The sequence below is a fragment of the Polypterus senegalus genome, chromosome 8, assembly GCF_016835505.1.
Source record: "Polypterus senegalus isolate Bchr_013 chromosome 8, ASM1683550v1, whole genome shotgun sequence".
Taxonomy (NCBI): domain Eukaryota; kingdom Metazoa; phylum Chordata; class Cladistia; order Polypteriformes; family Polypteridae; genus Polypterus; species Polypterus senegalus.
In genome coordinates, this window is record NC_053161.1 from 29691723 (window position 1) to 29709669 (window position 17947).

Sequence of the window (17947 nt, forward strand, 5' to 3'; positions counted from 1 at the left end):
CCATAAACCTAAAAATCTTGACTGCACTGAGAAAGTATTACAGTCAGGTCCATAAGTAAGTGGACAGTGACACAGTTTTCATAATTTTGATTCAGTATGCCACCAAAATGGATCTGAAAGAAATCAATCAAGATGTGATTAAAGTGCAGAGTTTCAGCTTTAACTCAAGGGGCTTAACAAACGAGCTGTTTAGAATACACAGCCATTTTTGTACATGGCCCCTTCTATTTTCAGGGGCTCAAAAGTATTTGGACAGACTAACATAATCATGAACATAGTGATCATTTTCAGTACTTGTTTGAAAATCCTTTACAGACGATGGCTGCCTAAAGTCTCAAACCCATGGCCATCACCAGGACTACTCTAGTGATGCTTTGCCAGACCTTTACTGCAGCTTTCCTTAGTTGCTGCATTTTTGTTGGACTTTCTGCCATCATTTTTGTCTTCAGCAAATGAAATGCTTGTCCAGTTGGGTTGAGTTCAGTTGACTGACTTGGCCTTTCAAGAATCTCCCACTACTTTGAGTTGACAAGCACTTGGTTCGCTGTCACTGTATGTTTTGGCTTGTTTGGCCCGTGTCTTTTGGCTCTACCATGTGCTTCATTTCAGAATATGATTTTTGCTTCACGTTTTTATCTCCTGCTTTTATTCTATTACCCCAATAATCCTTTGACAACAGTGTTTTATAACAATCTTGGCTTTTCTTCATTCTTTCACAAAATAACTTGAACAATAGGTAAAACATATGCAACATTTGTCAGTAAATGCAATTATTTTCTAATCACAAATATTCAAAACTAAAGTGATTGTGCTCCATTTGGAAAAAAATATTTTTCATGATGATGCTGCACCCCTATTTTGCATTAATATTGACTGAAAAAAGGAATAAAAACAGCAATGAAGTAGAGTAACATGGAATGTATCGAATTAAATCACGGCTAACCAACTTTGTAACTGGGACTGGTATGAACACTTGGCAACCAGAAATGTTCTTGTCTGCTTTACTTTAATGTAATTTACTCTTTAGCTTTATCTCTTGTTAAAACATTCCACTTTGCTTTATTTTCTTTTCAAATCACATTTGCATTGTGTTATTAGTCCTGCTGCCTTCCCAATATGTTGAATTATGAAAATGTTACACTGTTGGAGATATTTGAGTCTTCCCTATCCTGTAATAGAAATTCTATTAAAAGTCCACGAAAAATGAAACTATTAGGTTCCTACAGATGCCACTAACCATCACAGATATAATTCAACTTAAAATGTTACTCATGCTGAAATCATATTGGAAACAGCAGCAGCATAAATTAATGTTAGTCATTTGGTTTCCTAGAGCATCACAAAAAAAGTACAACATTTTTAAAAGATACAGTACAATATAAAAAGGAATGTACAGGGAGTAAGGAACATTTCCTTTCAAATTGCTTGTGACATTGAAAATTTCTGGCTTTTCCTAGGGAATTCCTGGGTGATTCAGTTAACTGAGATATCATTGCTCCAGTGGGTCCCGATTCTGCCCTTAGTTATTTTCCCAGTCTCCCTTACCTTGTATATGTTTAGTGTTAAACCCCCAAAAATCAAACCACCACAATGGCTCCTCTGGATGATACGTAGCAGGTGTTCCTGTATTTCTGAACTCAACTTATTGCAAACGGTGAGCCCTCAAATGTTCACAAGATCCAATTATCACCCTTGTACTGCCAATCTCACTCTTTTGAAGCACAGCAAGAGCTTGTGACCACAGGAGAAGATGGGTACTGACTGGTAAGCTGGAAGCTTGGCCTGAGAATTTCATGATCACCATGTTCCACAGAGAGAACCGTGACCTTAGATTCTGAGACGCTAATTCTCATCTCGATTGTTTGGCTGAGAACCACTCCATCTTCCTGTACTTTTCTCTTCGGTAAATTGCTTTTAGTTGTATTACTTAATATTCCCTTAGATTACACATTTTAAATTTTCCCTACTGCAATCTAAAGTTATTCCTTCATGGATTTCTTTTAAACTCTTCCCAATAGTTGTTCGGCAGAAATGGTTTCACTGTATAGGGAAAAAATCTATCTGAAAATGAAGAAAAATACATAGTTGCCAATTGTTTAACCATTTTCTAGAAGCTGCATTAGTGGCACAAACAACAATTTTAAGGCATGGAGGAATATTTTGGACCAAACTGAATAATAAATAAATAAATGTAATGTGAAACGTGACAGTAAATATATAAGAAGGAAATGGTAAATGAGCATAAATAATTGAACACGTATGGACATTTTTTTTTGCTTATGTACTTATTTAAATATTTATTCATCTACTGGATGTCACTGAATGAAATGTGAAATATACAATGAATTGAAAACTATCTTTTTCACTCGTCAAAGTGGAGAGGGTGGGATGTACCCTGTCAGTGAAGCACATGCTCAAAATTGTCTCTGTGCGAGTCTCTGGTGCAAACAAGTGAAAGAAACGTTTGTAGGAATGAAAGTATCATAAGGAGTTGTCATCTGAAGTGTCTGCTGTGAACATGGCCCTTGATAGCCAAAAATATTGAATATCTACACTACTGATGATTTACCAATCAAAACAAAGTATGGAGCCCACCCTTTCAACCCGGATGTTACAGGTGGTTTCATTGAAATAAATGAATACATACAAAAATAAGCAACAAAACCACTTTCAATTATTTATGCTCACGTATCATTGTAATTGTATTCATTTATTGACACATTTCAAAGTACAATTAATTATATGTGTATTTAATTTTGTCCAAAATATTCCTCCATATTTTATGGCACCACATAAAACAGGTTTGTCATAAAAATGTAGCAACATTTGTAGTTTAATGTACAATATAATGCTCATCCACCTATTTATTGCCAATGAAACCCCAACCAGACACCAACTTTTTATACAGTTTAACTGCTTTAAAAAAAAGATGTGTTCAGTTCATTACTAGACAGGCAAAGGACAACTGATCTATTTTTATTTGATTTAAATACCCAATGTAAAATACAATAAAGAAGAAAATGTCTAAAAAACTCATTTACCCACAATACTTGATTTCACTATTTTAAACTAAACCAATACTGGTTTGACCATTTAGTCATTTAATTAATCTGCCGCTGATCAAAACACAGGGTGTGGATATGAGTAACATGTAAACCTGTTTTAAAGAGCAACTTTCAGAGCTTCTCACCCTAAGACCCAATATACTTTGGTGTGTCTGTAATTTCATTTTAATCAAACACATTATTTATCTTTCTCCTTCTTTTACACCTGTCAACCTGTGCATTTACAATCACTTGCAAAATTAAGACAGTAAACTCACCATAATTCTTCATTTTTCTAATTTTGTGAAAAATCAGAGGTCTTTTAAGATGACAGACTGTTTGATAAGTGTTATCAATCTTTGATGACTCCAGAATCAGTGCTAATTAGCAAGACTTCAAAATATGAATTGAATCTTGTCGCTCTGATAATCTAGCTGATTAAAATACCACGGATCAACTTTGGTTCTAAACACCACTTTTCTTTCTTCTCAGAGCTGCTGTGATTCAGTGCTTTTAAAGGCACCGGATGAGCAGTGAATGCAGAGCTGGAAGAACAGCAGTTCATCAGGTCACATTTTCCCATCACAGGACAATGTATGGAAATGATATTGGCTAGAAATGAACGTAGAGATTCTCTCTGCAATGAAGACATGTACTTTTAGATTGATAAGAAGGGGTGATGCTGCTTGTCACACAGCGGTGAACAGACTAGGATGGCACCATTTTCCAGAAAATGACATATCTGGAAAATAAAAAAGACAATTGAGAAAAATATGCCATGTGCACATTGTGGACCACAGAGTTCCTTTGATTATGATGCTGCAAAAGTAATCTTTATGTCAGGGTGTACAAAGAAATATGATGCAGAGTACTGATCAAGTTCTGTAAGGTTTCTTTTAAAGGTAAGCAATAATTTACTTTTTATTTTCAGAATAACCACAAATTTAACTGACTACATGATCAGTTCAACTACATATTACTTGAATATTGCCCATCTATACTTGACGTGGACTAATACAGTTGCAATTTACAGCTGTCATGTACAATATATCATTAGAAAACACTATAAGAAAAGGTGTATGAAACAGTTTATACTCCACCTTTTTAGCAGAGAAAGTTACATTTCCAGTACCATTAACTGTTTGCATTTTTTGCATATAAGTAGGTATGCAAAATATTGTTTTGGTATTATATAAAGAAAGTAAAATAAAAAAATACAATAGGAGGAACATGAACAAGGCTGGTTACAAAAGGTATAAAGTTACAGTACACACAATGTATTTGAAAACTGAATGATTGCTTAATTATGCAAAAAAAAAAAGAGAAGTTAAAGTTTTACAGAATGCTATTTCTTGTACTTAATATTGCTAGAGGATTTGGAACTTAGCTGTTAAATGATATATTAGTTGAAAGAAGTCCAAGCATCTCTTAAAGAGAGCCATCAGGCATACATAACTTTTATTACATGATTGCAGGCTGAACTAACACTTGGAAAAGACCAGGGAGACACCTTTGGTCAAATGACTTCATGTGCATTTATATCATTCCAAATTTGCATCTGCAACAGGAAACATTAACATTATCCTTCATCTGCTGTTTGTCTCCTTTTCTTGTCTTAATCTCATGAATTTCTTCACAAAAGGGCTTGCTTTGATTCAGATGTATGAGGAAATGTCCTCCCTCATGTTATCTGGAAATGTCTTTGTATAAAACCTTCTCGGAAGTCTTTGACGGGATGAGGAATAATCCCTTGGTCATGTTACAAAAGACTGCCAATTTATTGCAAGAACCATCTTGAGATAAAAAGGCAGCAAGCTGTAAGTAGCTCTTTACAATGGGATTCTGTAAAGCTTTAAACCTACAGAAAAGGAAGTATGAAACAGAAAGCTACAAAACCCCAAATTAAATATGAAAAGGAACTTAAAATAAGTTTACAAAAAGTACTCATGTTATAAACTGTTAAAAATAGTTTTTAAAAAATGCCACATTGAACGAGGCAATAACATTCTACCAAAATCGGTAGTGTCCATATTACACAGTAGTAACAGACAAGAAGGCATTATGTACTTTTTTGTCCTCTGGAGACCTGGCCCCATGAGTCATCAGTTCTTGGATTGTCATCCAATTGTCCAAGATTTTCTTATTTCGTTTCTTCATCATTTTTTTGTGGCTAAGTTCAATAATATTGATTTCCTTTTTCCCCTCACTGCCACTTTGGGGACTCTCTTTCAGGCACTCCAAGCGACTGCGCATCATGAATTCCCGCCGGCGTCGCTGCTCTTTGGCCCGCACAAGATGTTGCTTCCTCTCTTCTTTGCTCCAGTATCGTCCCATTTTCATCTCGCTCATCGTATCATCATCTGTCGTCATACCACTGCGTTCCTCCTTGATCTTTAAGGCACGCTCCTTAAGGATTTTGTCCCTGACTGGTCGTTTTGTGATATATCTGGTCCCATCGCTACGAATTTTCACTTTCCATTCCATTTTAGGTTCTGTTGATTTCTGCAAATCTTTGCACATGCTTACAAGGCTCAGCTGACTTTGAGCATATTCCACTGCAGACTTCTGCTGGATGAGTTGCATATAACTTTGATAGTGTCGGGCATGAGCAGGTATATTAGTGTGTCTGTACTGAGAACTATGATAGGGGGAAAGGTAAGGAACTTGCTGTGAACCAGCCATTTCCTGTTCATCAATTCTTCTGCCATCTGTGGCTTTTTCATTTTCCTCTGTGATGTTATTTGGCCCAGAACTTTTGGTTGTAGCTAGACTGACATCTTTGCTGTCCTTCCTAGCACACATTTGGTTTGCCGCTATGGTGCTCCTCAGATTTTTCTTGTTTGTTAAGCTAATCATTCTCTGCAAAGAGTTATCTGAAGATCTATCCACAGTTAATGGCGTACTGCGACAGCTCTCTGCAGTGTTGTATGCACTGGAACTATCCTTGTCAGATTTCTCTGGATGCTCCATGATATCAGCAAGTTTAGTTCTCTGCAGGTCTATGCTGGTGCTGTATGTTTGAAAGCCCTCATCATGAACAGACCAAAGGTTGGCATATTGCTCCCTTGCATTTTGGAGCTTATGGGCTTGCATGATATTCTGACATTCCAGTTCAATATTTCTAAGCTCTTCATTGAGTAACTGCAGTTCACGTTCCATCCCATCTTGCTCTTTAAGGCTGCATTCAATCGTGCTACTGCGGCTGTAGTACAGGTCATATTCCCCACTGTTTCTTATCTTACACTTCAACTCTAAGAGCTGACGAAACCTCTCACACTCTTCATCTTGGGCTCCAGTACAATCAGAGTCAATGTATTCACCAGAAACTAAACTTTCACTACACTGTGCATCGTTGCTCTCAACAATTTCCTGACTGAGACCCAGGTCACGCTTAAGATGGAGGGAAGCTTCTTTCTGGCTATCCCCCATGTTCTCCTGCTCTGAGCTCTCATCATGACGTACACTCTCATCTGTCCGGCAAACTCCACTGTCTTTCTCGTGGTTGTTGGAAGAGGTCGTTGCTGTGTCAGTCGTCCCATCATCTTCCTCAATTTTCTTCGGCTAAAAAAGACAAAGTTTATTTATTACTGACACGAGGATTGACTTTTAACAATTGTATACTGTGATTTGATTTTTATTTTACTTCTGATATTAAGACAATTATCTTTGTCATAATAAAGCAGGTATTTTGAAAAATAAAATAAATACTTGTCAGAAAAAAACAGCTCTACTCACCACAAATTTGGTCAGAATCAGTATAAACAAAGAATTAGGAACATCTACATAAACGATGTAAACATGTATGGATAAAAATCAAGTCTGACCTAACTCAAGGGCTGCAGTGAAAGGCTGTAGAAGTTTCAAGGACATATGTTATGACTAAGCAGGATTGTTCAAAGCGCATGAAGCTTAAGCATGACAGGGGAGTTGCTCCCTACATTATGATGCCCCATTGCTCCAAAGGGGGTATCAAGACTGCACCAGATCAGCATAAATTCAGGCTAATAAAGAAACTCCGATTTTCCATCCAGAGACTAATCAGTTTACCAAGATGAAATGCCCCCTGGTTATCTAGGCAATTTGGATGCCTAGACTCTAAATAAGATAAGATTCTATCTGTCCATTTGTCTCACTTGTTACTATGCTTTTGTTTTAGGCAAAACAGAAATCTTAACTTAGAAAAAGCTGCTATGTTACTATAATGCATTTATAAAAGTGTCAAACTTCTCCCTCTTGTTTGGGTTTCTTGCCTGTCACCTGAGGTTATAGATATAAAAGAAAGGAGGATGTATTTAACCACATTAGCAGTTAACTGCAACGGTGACCATATGTGGCAATGCAGATTGCAGTTGCATATTTATGACAGGCTTGTAAGTGTAAACATATGGGAAATATAGTTCACGTCTATGTAATAGGTCTGTTCTGGTCTGCGTATACACTGTTTAGTAAAAATGATTAGAAAGTGTGCTTTTGTTTTAAAGTAAGATTTGTGCAATACTACTTGTTGCCATGCCAAACTTTGCACTGTGCAATCAATATGAGGGACAAAAATACAGTAAATCACTTTTTAATTTCCTTTTAAGTGTGTCATAATTAAAGCAGTTGTTCAATAATGCACTTGCACCAGGTTAGATGCTACTGTAGAGGATTCATTGTTAGCTTTACATCTTTTAGCTCATTGTTTATTCAACTAACAGACTACACATAATTAACTAGAAAGTGAATAAAAACGAATATTCAAGAGCAACTTGTATGATAGCAAATTTAATCTCACAGCACAGATTACTTGCACATTTATGGAATGAATGCACATCATGCAGCCTAACTAAATCTGATCCAAACAGAATGTAGTACTGTATGTTTGACTGATATAAAACAAAACACAACTAAATTAAATCATCCAGACATGCAAAACACAAGCAAACTCCACACACGGTCATCATATTAGAAAGAAGGCCTAACTTAGCAGTACAATATAGATAATTTAATCCAAGACCGACAGCTCTCCTCCTGAATGGTTTTAGTCTCTAGTGACACAAACTAAATGTAATATATATTTATTTTCCCTTTCACTTGCACTTTTAATGGTCTAAGATGAAAACTGATCTGAAGGAACATCTTCTCTTCATTACTAGTTTTAAAGCTTTGTGGAATATATCCCTGAGCTATAAAAATGCTAAATAAATTGCAAGCTAATCCTTTATTTTACTTGGAAAAAAATATGCTCTGAATTAGTACATACTAATGAGTCTGGGATTTGAAATGCTCACAACTGTAATCCTTACCATCCTTTATATTTGCAAGGTATTACACTGTTGTGTTTTTTTCCCTAAGATTTTCAGCAAATCGAAGAATTTAATAACACAGAATCATGACTCCCATAACCATATTTTCATTGTACCTCTGCTATATTACCAGATGATTCTAGAAGATTCCCCTCAGTCAATTAAAACTAGTCTATCGTTTTAGCTGTGTACTTGCCATCAAAGTATGTCGATAATTAAAAGTAAAATCACCATGGCTGTTTATGTAGCCCAGACAAGAACAAATAACAGGCAAGAGAGAACCAGTACACCAGCCGGCGATCCCTTGAATTGTTAATGTGAATGTAAATATGTTTTGCGTTGCAATGTTACAATTTATGCAAATTACAAAGGAACAAGTGGGGAAAGAATTGCATGAATATTTACTATACGAGAGGCATTCTTCAATTAAAAGATTCTCACTTTTAATAACTGTAATTAAATCTAGATCATTATAGAACAGTAGCAATTCAGATAGCAAATACATCCTGTACTTGACTTTTGATGACATGCATGCTCATGAACTCTGGCTTGGAGTTGCTGAAACTAGAAAGTCATAGTAACAATTTAGTTACTATAGCTGTAGGGTGACTGGGGAGTAACGCAGGACTAGCCAGACTGTAGTCCTGGCTGTTTGACCCTTTGTTTTGCTTTCCTTCATACTAATTCTTGCCAGCAGCTACAGTAACTAATCCCCAACTGAAGGTCCTGGATCAAATACATTTTAGGTTGCTCCTTTCTATGGAATTAATGAAACTGATGACGTTTATTCCACTGTTTGTCTACAGTACAGAGAGGTGTGTGTACTTGGGGGTAAGAGGGGGCCATGCATCCTTGCATCACCAGCTAGCTCACCTTTAGATGCTGGTCAACAAGCTTTCAAAAAACAAAAAAAACTTTACTAAAATTGTAATTGCTTTAACTGATTTTATTGTTGAATTACTCTTTCTATTGATAAAGAAATTACATTGCTGACTAAAAAAAAAAAACATACTAAAAACAAGAAATGTCCTCTTTTGCTGCTGTGTAAACATTTTGACTTGAAAGATAGTTATAACTTTGTCAAACAGTATGAAAATATATTTTGTGAACTGCGCTACTGTAATATGCATTAACTGGTATGTTTCTGTGTTTCTGTATAATTTAATTTTAACAGCACTAACAGTTCAAGCTTACTGTTGGTTGTCTGGCAGCCAACAAAAGAGCAAAATGATTATGTTAACGCTTTGTAATTGCTAAGCAACATGCACTAAGCAAGTCTATTCAGAATGAAAATGTGCCTGTCAAAGAACAGCCACAGTGATGCTTCAACACACTTATTTAAAAAGTCCCATTAGACAACGTTTTACCAACTGCAATGTAATGATCACCCGTTCACTTTTAGAAATATTTAAAAAAAAAAAAAATTATCTCCCTCTATGAAAATATTCTCCTGAGAACCCTGGTTATATATATGTGGTCATGGCAGAGCACATGAGCAGGAAGTAAAGCTCCAATGTGATTTCACAAATACTTAGAAACCAGGAAAGAGTTTACAATTAAAGTTGATCTCAGGGAATCCATGCACGTGCCTCACCTGATCTAGTCCATTGGCTGTGTGTTGCATTGCCTCATTGTGTTGTTCTTCCAGCATCTCCATATTGAGCTCCTCCAAGAACTCATTTCTTTCATCATCTAGCCACCCTTCATCCAGCTGAAAATAGAAACAATGCATTTAAAGGACAAATGATGTTTTGAGGATATCATAGATACATTCAAATAACACTGACTCATAATATTACACTAGTTATACCATGGTTTATTTAAAGTGGTAAAGCAACCACAAGTAAGAAACAGGAAGATAAAGAAGCAGTTGACTTCTTTTTTGTATTTGCTCAGTATTGAAAATGTGAAGAAATTAAACAGAAGACTACAATCAGGGCAAAATACAATCAGAGTAGTGATCACATTACATGTCAGATATTTGAGCTGTTGTTGCTTGTTCTATGATAGAGAACCATCTAAAAACCCAGCTATTAACATATAAACCCATATTCATAACTACTGCGGATATCCAGTTTACTCTCCGTGAGCCTGCGAGACAACTATGATTTTCTAACACCAGCCTTTTTGAAGACTGAAAGCCAAGCCACACAATTCTTGACTTATATTCTGGTCATCCATAACCACTATTCCATTCTGTTTATTAGGCTCCATCGTTTGTGTCTTTTAAAAATGACACAACTCCACCACAAATCATAGAGCACAGTCTTCATTTTTAAAAGAAACCTTAGAGATTCACGCTGTTCTTTAATCTATGTTTTGGTGCAAACAAAACTGCAAGTGTCAGTTGTACTAATTTATGAAAAAACTCAATAAAGGGAATAAAATATTTATGACAACTTGGGACATTGCCCAACCTAGAAGGGATCAAACATGGACTGCGTGCAAGCTTTTGAAAAATGGATGGATGGAAGAATGGACATTATTTTTTGCCCTGCTACTGAATTCTACTCATCTCTCTATTAGGTTCACATCGGTGTGTTTTTGTAAATTTGTTCAGAGCTTGGCTAAACATTCACAAAACATTTGGGAAAACAGTGATAAATACTAGCTGAAAGGAGATCACATGTCACGGATAGTGTAACTCACCACCCAATAGAAAAAAAATAAAAACAAACACAAACCAGCATGTGTTTTGTTTCTGTTTTACATGAGGCTGCATTGATGATTCAGTGCTTGTCACTGCTTCCTAAGAGATTCAGTGCCCTGGGTTTGAATCCCTTTTCTGACTGCTGTCTGTAAAAGTGTTTGCATATTCTCCCTGGGCCTCCATGCATTTTCCTTCCACATCTCCAAATATATATGTGGTAGGGGGAATGGCCACTCACCCCTGTGTGTGTGTGTGTGTGTGTGTGTGCATGGGCAAGTGGTCCCTACAAAGAACTGGGGCTCTGTCAAAGGTGTTATACACCTTGATGTTGCTGGCATTTGCTCTGGCCAAAAACCCATAAACTAGATTTTTAGGACTTGAGAATGTATGTTTACATTTATGATTTCAAAGCATCATTCTAAGCATCCTAACATTATCACTTTATTAAATAATCAGTCATGAAAGGTAACACCTGATTCATTGACTTCTTACTTTTAAGAAAAGGTTTATCTAGATTGCTGGAAATATTGAGTATGAGTGTCTTTATTATGTTTATCAGAAAATAAACATTTTTAACATGCAGTATATTTGCCTACTAACAGATCATCATAAATTACTACACAACACTGTTCCTTTTCCATCCATCTATTCATCCATTTTCCAGACTTGTTTAATCCAACTTTAGGGTCAATGAGGAGAGGAAGGAGCCCATCAAAGCAGTACTGCGTTTAAGGTAAAAAACAACCCTGGTGATGACACACTATCCAACACAATGATAATTTACATTGCCAATGTAAAGTCAATAATTTATCTAGCATACACATTTTTGATATAATGGAGGAAAGCACTCCCAAACAAACACTTTACAAGTAGTGACACAGTGTGGTATTCAATGGTCTCTTTCTGCTGGCTAAACTTAATACGGAAAAAGCATGAAAAGCTGATAAGCCAACAACTTAAATTTGTAATGGCATATGAAGACTAGTTGAATTTTACTAAAAAAAAAGAAGGGAGCAAATGAATGGTACTGAAAAAAAATATGCACTTTTGAAGTAGGGTAGCATAAACAGTATGTTACATTGAAAGTGTCTTCTGTATACACAAGGGTGTACATCTCAATGTCCTTTGCCCTTCTGTCCCTAGCATCTGGTGTCAAACTACATCTGCACAGCAAGTGTCATAAGAACTGGCTTAAAATACATAGCATACTTGATCATACTTGAAGCCAAGAACTCATTAATATTAATTACCATCCACTGCATTTTCCCTTCCTCTATATTGCACAGTGAAGCTATCTTTCTATCTGTTTTATACTTTGAACCGTACAGCTCACACTCAAATCAGAATAAAGAACACTTGTCTTCTTGTTTGACATGTCAGCGGTTGCTGTTTCATTGAATCTCAGCCATTGTACTACTCTAAGTGAATGACATTTCATCATTTATGAGGAGAAACTGAGGAACAAGATGATGCTGCAAATATTAATCTTATACATGAAACCTGAGATCCCAAAATGGGATAGCTGAGGTGCAGAAGGCATATCTTTTACTTCTTCTTCTTTTGTGCTATGTGCATTTTGAATTCTAAGGCACCCTTATGAATTGTTCGTTATTACACAGTTTTCTGGTGCCCTGCCCGGGGTTTGTTTCCTGTCTTGCGCCCTGTGTTGGCTGGGATTGGCTCCAGCAGACCCCCGTGACCCAGTAGTTAGGATATAACAGATTGGATAATGGATGGATGGATGGTTTAATGCATTATTGGAAATTAAGGACAACCTAATTTGTGGATTTTAGAAGCACTGAGGCCACTGGTTTGACTGTGGGATGACAGTGCCTCATGTTTGAAGAATGATACCATTTTTGATAATATGTGTTCTCTTTCAGTCTAAAACAAACTATCATCTTTTAAATTGCTGAAGTATTAAATTGTGACTGAGTATACCCTGTAATGGAGTGTTACCCAGAGTGGGTTACTGTGTCTAGTTTTGGATAGCTACTAGTTTCCCAGACAACCATAAAGTGGATAAACTGGTGGAGAAAAACATTGGATGCTATTGTACTTAAAACATATTAATCTTAAACTTAAATTTCCTTTTCCAAATCATATCATCACTGGGAGGTGCAGACTATCCCAACAGAACTTCGTGCAGGACTGGAACAACCTTGGACTGAGACCTAATCCATCACAGGGGGATGATCATGCATATACTCATGTTGGTCAGCCCATGTTAACATACAGTACATGTCTGTGAAATGTTATGAGGGGACTTGAATACATTTAGAAAATATACATGTACAACGTCACACAGTGTTCAAGCCAGTTTTGAAGTTGAATGTCTGAATGCGGGCAGCACCAGAACTAAAAATTATGATGTGAAATTATGACACTATGTCACACATTTGGAAACAAGCGCTGTGAAAAGTTTATTTTCAACTGCGTTTTAAACAGACTCAGGAGATTAATGCAGCTATTTTTCCATGATTGGTAACGAGAGGCTGGTCTTTATTTTTGCTTGAATTAGTTTACAATGCCACATATAAACCCAATGAAAAAAAATCTAAATGTATTCTGTTATTTCTAGTGAAATTTGATATATTAAATAATCCTTTCCCTATGGTATACTAATATTTGAAAATAAAAATAAGAGCAGATGTTATTAGATTTAATATAATGTATTATATGTTTCTTTTAAAAGAAGAAATGTAAAGACACACCTCAAACTGTTTCCTTACTTATCTGATCAGATTATGACTAGGACTTTGATTTTTCTTTCAGCATTTTTCTCCTACATCCAACTTTATGATTAAATCTTCATACATTACATGTTTAACAACATCTTTTTACACATAGCTGATTTTCATTTTGCACTTTTTAGTCATGGAGTCTGTTTTGAAAACAAGTCCTAATAGCTTTAGAACTACCTCCCTTTATCTTTTTTAAAAGATGAAAGGATTAAAGTGACATTAAAATGTTGATCTCCTGAGATTTGCTTTCAGTTTTGCTTTTTCCCAGCAAAGGATGGTAAATAGTCTATAAAAGAGATTTAAAATGTTTACAATAAAATGTTTTTGTTTTAAATATAATCCTGTGTGAAGGACTCTATGCAATAGATGTGCTGTAATGTTCTAGTTCTTACTTTATTATGCTTTAGATAACTCGTACCAAACTTACATTGAGTGTCATTTGAGAAGGTTACTGGTTTTTTGGATTAAAAATAGATAAAGCTCCAGTCATCAACAGGATGTATTTTATAAAATGAATCACATTCACACCTGATTATGTATGTATTTTTAAACCTATTGCTTGGAAAAACAGTGCACTTGTAAGTGGGAGAATACAAATAATACTCAACTTCAACTGATCAATGAATGTCTCTCCCTTTAAAAATAGGTACAAATTCTGTGAAATGTAGCTTTTGGCTACGTGTCAGATATTATGTAAGAATATTAAAATATGAATTTATTGAAATTACCATTCCTAATATTAACACTTTGCACTCCCATGGCATAAGTTGGAGGCATTAGTTCCACATCCACTAGGCATCCACAACATTTTTTTCTTAATTTGACACTTCTGGTGAGATATGGACATCACTTTACTTGTACCCACATAGCTGTTGGTGTTTTCTTTGCTGCACCAGTGGCAGCTCCACAGAATACCCACAGGGTGTACTCTTGAATGCATACATACAAAACTTGAGGTTTGGATTGTTACAAAATCAGTAAAACTGTGTATTTCCAAAAACATATCTTGCTCTGTACATTCTGGATAAGGGATTATAGACTTGTATTAAAGCTTATCTGTTTGGTTATTTTTGGTCTCCTTAGCAATATTCAGGTTTCTGGATGATTCAAGAGTGCCTTTATTGATCACAATGCCCACGCTAGCAATGGTGGTATTCTTTTGCTTATCCTCTACTTTGCAATCTGTTTAATATCATCTCCATACTGTGCCTGTGCTCCATTGGTTTTCTACATATACTCTTTCGGAGATATTCTTATGCTTGGTACCTTCAGGAGTCAGTTACTTGCTGGTATTCAGTTACTACCTGAAACACCATTTTCCTCTTTCACTACTCTATTATAACGCTCAGGTTTTCTCTTCTTAACAAATATCCACAATTATTTTTTCTATGTCCAGAAGTATCAACAAAACACTGCCGGTGCATACACAAATCTAATTTCTATCTTCCACCAGCAGGGACTGGAGTATTGGGAATGTGGTGCTGACAAAATGCAGTATGGCATTTGCAAGCCTTTATGAAAACAATAAAGAAATCTGTGGAGGTGTTTTGAAAGGATAGTGGAACAGAGGGCTAGAGACTAGAGTCAAGAAGACGGTGCAACTAATGGCACAAAAGCAAATAAAGACAGTATACAAGAAGATAACTTCATAAAGAACAAATGATAACATACAGTTAATATTAAAAGATGAAAGGTTCAGGCATTGGAAGTACTTTAAGTACCTTTGACACTTAAAGGCTCATGGTCACATTACTTTCATCTTACAGTGGTGTAAAAAAATGGACATGGGGCTAGTTTTCTTAGTTACAGTGGTGTAGCATGGATTTACTTTATTGTCTGATTTTCAGAACAGCAAGACATTCAGGAAAATTTTGATATCTTTTTAAAAAACCTTTGCCATGTCGATGAGAAATGTATCATTTCTTACCATAAAGAAATTCTTCTACCAATGGTTAACTTAAGATTTCTTTCTTGTATCCTCATCAGTTACAGATGCCACATGCTAACCACCAACCATGATCAGATAATTAGAATTATTCAATGTATAATTTATTCTTGCCCCAACTGCTGATGATAAGCAGCTTGACAAAAGGATAGATGATTAAAGTGAAAGTATTCGAAATACCCATCTGCCAATTTACCTGACCTGCTTAGACATGAAGAAAGCTAAAGCCTATTCTAGCACAAATGGACATAACCACTACATTGAACAAAACTATTTTGCAAAGTGCACATAATCACATTCAAGAAAGGTCTGTATAGTGTCTATGGATAACCTGGTAGCATCTGTTAAGACTGGAAGAGGACACAACGCATCACACCAAAAACAAGAAACATTTAAGATATGCATAAAACGTTATTTGCTTGTATGAACCTTTAGGCTTGTAAAACAACAGCTTCATATTAAATGAGTAACACATTTAAGAAGCAGTTTATTAAATCCTTTAAAAGTGTACGTGAGCTTCATGGGCTGCTGCTTCATAGAAAATTGCACAGTTTGTTATTAAAAGGTCAGTGTAAGAACTGCTAAACAGACATTCGTCAAATTTATAAAATATGGTGAAAGTCATTTTCTTAAGGATGGCTGTTTCAGAAGTAAATGAACCATAACAAAAGATGTCACTATCAGACAATAGAAAGATTTTTAGTTTCCCCCATTGTCTGCTTTTCAAATGCATTTTGTGCTCAATCTGACACTTAAATCAATAATAAAAAGCATTCATTTGTGTGAAGCACTCATACACAACATAGTGAAGATATCTCTGAGACGTAAGCACAGAAAATAGGAAAAACTATTAAAAACAACGACAACAAAAATCATCTTATTCCTATCTAGGCATTTTTCTTCATTATTAGTACTTGAAAATGGATTTCTTATTCTTGAATCACTAAATGCCGCATGTCAATTTTCATTTGTCAAGCCATTGTTTGGTACTGTATCTTTAAAACATTTTTTAAAAAAGCCATTCCAGATTTGCATTTAAAGCTGACTTGTTACTAACTCACAATATGACTTTCTATTCAACTCAACACCACAAAGAAATGCACTTTATTCAGTGTAGACTGTACAACAAGTGTACTCACTCACAGAGAAGGAGTCAGGGTCATTTTAACAGTTGACACCTAATTTACAGAGTGTCTGGCTTCTGCTGATTTTTATCACTGTCCCTTTCAAATGCAGCAATTCAAATGCAACTGTTCTTCAAGCCCAGTGCAAGATTAACAAGATGAGAAGTGATGGGGTGGTGCAAGCAAGGCACTGAAGAGACTAATCTCACAGTGAGATGTTTGAAAACACTTCAGCAGGGCTTTCTAAACACAACTGACTTGCTGCACACACTTTTTAGATAGTTTGCATTAAACAGATAAACCAATGTTCGATAAATGTATTAAGTTGTTAAAAGAGATGTAAAAAAACACAAAAACACAGACAGGCCATCCCTCACAGCGACCACAACAGTTGTACTCTCCCAGCATGCCAACTACTCATATGAATAAAAAATATACATTAATTTTAATATTTTCAGGGAATCAGATGTCTCTTGCTCAGATAATGAGGTCTGCCCTTATGGTCCCAACAACTGTCCTTCATTGCTCCTTTGGGAAAAAGGCTTATTCCCTGGGTCTGCTTCTTTAAATAAATTCTAGCTTAAACTGTGACAAAGTAATTTAGAAGAGGTTGTGAAACTGTAACTGTAGTCAGTAACTATTTAAAAGGACATGAGGTATGGTAAAATACACAGTTAAAATAACCCAAAGTAATAATGACTCATCTTTATGCAACACTTACACCCATAAAAACTCACAATAACCTATTAAGGCAGATTATTTAATCACATGCTAGTTTAGTTACTTGTATTATTCAGGACTAAATGAAATTGACCAGAAAGCTTATTACTTAATCACTATGACCTTTGTTCTTCAAAAAACATGGAAATATGCAATAAGTACTATATATTAATTATGCTTTGTTTAAGTTCAAGTATAGAGAAATTAGGATATATATATATATATATATATATACACATACATATATATACATATATATATATATATATATATATATATATACATATATATATATACATATATATATATACATATATATATATATATACATATATATATATATATATATATATATATATATATATATATATATATATATATATATATATATATATATATATATATATATACACACACACACAGTACTCACACTGA

At 35.3% G+C, this 17947-nt stretch overlaps 1 protein-coding gene across 3 annotated transcripts in view; it reads right to left on the reverse strand.

Moving 5' to 3' along the window:
• Positions 1-3924: 3924 nt before the first annotated feature.
• The window catches only part of LOC120533860 (PDZ domain-containing RING finger protein 4-like), a 418723-nt gene continuing 404700 nt past the window's right edge, over positions 3925-17947 (reverse strand). For all 3 annotated transcript variants that reach the window (XM_039760906.1, XM_039760907.1, XM_039760908.1), the window contains 2 exons: positions 9924-10040; positions 3925-6605 (listed from right to left, as the gene is read on the reverse strand). In XM_039760906.1, coding sequence (XP_039616840.1) covers positions 5076-6605; positions 9924-10040 — 1647 coding nt within the window. In that variant the 3' untranslated portion in view covers positions 3925-5075. The remainder of the gene's footprint in view (positions 6606-9923; positions 10041-17947) is intronic.